The 2,472-nt window shown below is 35.4% G+C and overlaps 1 protein-coding gene across 1 annotated transcript; it reads left to right on the top strand.

Moving 5' to 3' along the window:
* Positions 1–649: 649 nt before the first annotated feature.
* On the top strand, positions 650–2,067 carry LOC114169626 (bZIP transcription factor 44-like). Its single transcript, XM_028054862.2, has one exon. The coding sequence runs from the start codon at positions 1,341–1,343 to the stop codon at positions 1,806–1,808; it is 468 nt and encodes a 155-aa protein (XP_027910663.1). The 5' UTR covers positions 650–1,340; the 3' UTR covers positions 1,809–2,067.
* Positions 2,068–2,472: the final 405 nt, after the last annotated feature.

The raw sequence follows: 2,472 nt of genomic DNA on the forward strand, positions 1-2,472 counted from the left end.
GTTTTATGATAATATTTGAATTGTTTATATCGTTTGACACATCTACATCTTAATATTAACTAAAAAATATGTTTGAAAAGTAAACTTAACAAATTTGGTTAAAATGATTAAATCCACGTATTTTAGAAAATGAAAGATTAAATTAATCTAAAATTTTAAATAATAACTGATTCTAATTTTTACTTAAAATTAAAAAACTAAAAACATTCGTTTGAAATAACCTACATTACCCTCTTTATTATATTATTGTATTATAAATGTGATGATTCTATTTGAACTAAAATACATAGGTGAATGGTAGTAGTAGTGGATACGTAGACATACAGAAGTTCCTGAAACAGTTGTTATGTGTTGGAGTGAGAGTGTGATGCCACTTTTGGAACTATCTCAAACTGTGATCATCATTTTCTGTGATTGTTGGTTCCCAGCTGTAGTATCTCTGGACACTTGTGGCGTCTTCTTCTCTCCTTCACTGTTACAATTTTACTTCTCACCTTCCACCAATCTCTTTAATCAACCTTTAAAATCATCACTCTCACACTTTTTCTAATAAATTCAACCTTTTCATCTTGTTTTTCCCATGAAGTGATCCCAAAGTAAATTAGACCCTACTTTGCTTCTTTCTTTCTTCCTTCTCTAGGATTTCATAATTATTAATTATTTTCACTTCACCAACTTGATGCCTTTTTCTCTTCTATAAATTCCTCCCTTCATTCACATACACTCCTCTTCCTCTCTCTCCCTCCTTCCCATCACACTTTCTACACAGATTATAGATATTTCTCTTTCGGAGTTTCCATCAAACACCTTGTCTTCAACCTCGCCATGTTCATCTCCCATAACCCCACATAACAAATCTCACCCCTTTCCATTTCTCATCACCAAAGTCTCAAACTTTTCGAAATTGGGTTGGAGAATTTTGACTCGGTTTTTTCCTTCTCCTGTCCAGAAACTAGATATTAGAAGCGGAAATTAAATGTCCAACATCTTGTTGTTGATGTTTGAGATTCATGTATTCGATTCTCAGTGAGCTTTTCTTTTCCGGGTGTATGATCAATTCCACTGTTAGGCGCAGGACCCATTTAGTTCAATCCTTCTCAGTTGCCTTCCTCTATTGGTTGTACTACGTTTCATGATTTCTAACTCTTTCTCACTATATCACTTATTATATATCAAATAAATCTATAATATCCACTGCTATATTTCTATTTTCATTCTCATCATCGTAAAGTAATCATTAGTTTTCTGAGTTTGTTCGTGTCTAGTGTCTGGGTCCTGCGAAACTGAGAAGGGTTGTGTTGTGTTGTATTGTACTGTGTTGTTGTCCTGTGTCTCAAACCATGGCTTCCTCAAGTGGAACATGTTCAGGTTCATCCTCTCTGCTTCAGAACTCGGGTTCTGAGGAGGACTTGCAAGCGGTAATGGATCAGAGAAAGAGGAAGAGAATGATTTCGAACCGCGAATCTGCACGGCGATCTCGCATGAGGAAGCAGAAGCACCTGGACGATCTGGTTACCCAGGTGGCTCAGCTGAGAAAGGAGAATCAGCAGATACTGACCACCGTGAACATCACCACGCAGCAGTTCTTGAGCGTTGAGGCTGAGAACTCGGTGCTGAGGGCTCAGGTGGGAGAGCTGAGTCACAGGTTAGAGTCTCTGAACGAGATCATCGATGTTCTGAATGCGGGTTTTGGCAGCACCACCTTCGTTGAACCAAGCACCAATAGCACCACCACCTTCTTCAACCCCATGAACATGGGGTATCTGAACCACCCTATCATGGCTTCTGCAGATATATTGCAGTACTGAGATAAGAACAGAAAAGGGTTGGTTTGGTTTGATTTGATTTGATTTGATGATTTCTTGTTGGAGTCTGTTGAGAAATTGTAATCAATCATCTGCAATATGGTGATAAGGAATAATGAATGTGTATCATAAAAGGGGTGAAATTGTTAGGTGCTGGTTCTCTGAAAATGGGTCCTTTGGAGCATGGGGCATGGGTCATTACTGTGTATTATTTCTCACCCTTCTTTCATATATATTAAAATAATATTGACCTACTTCTAAATCTTACTCTCTCAATCTTTTTTTTTATTCATGTATTTTATTGGAAGAAAACAGTTTTGTTAATTCATTTACTAAAATGGAATAATAATCTTGTTGATTATATTTTGAAATGAGGTTTTTGTTTGACTAATCTCAAAATCTGAAAATGGATGACAATTTTGTTGAATGGTTGTGAAAGTGGTTTCCCTTGAACCTGGACATAAACTATTGGTGAAGTAGTCTAATCGTTTTATTCAAAAGATGTTCACTTTTTCTTAAGATTAGTTCAGGTTTCTCTTTTCTTAATAATTGAATTTATAAATTTAAACACGTATTACTTACAATTTAATTGAGATTGTAAAATAGACATTACAATTAAAATAGATAAGATGCCAAGATTACTTAAGGATTTAAAATACTTTTTATT

Source organism: Vigna unguiculata, chromosome 11 (assembly GCF_037176805.1).
Source record: "Vigna unguiculata cultivar grain cowpea cultivar isolate G323 ecotype 2 chromosome 11, ASM3717680v1, whole genome shotgun sequence".
Lineage (NCBI taxonomy): Eukaryota > Viridiplantae > Streptophyta > Magnoliopsida > Fabales > Fabaceae > Vigna > Vigna unguiculata.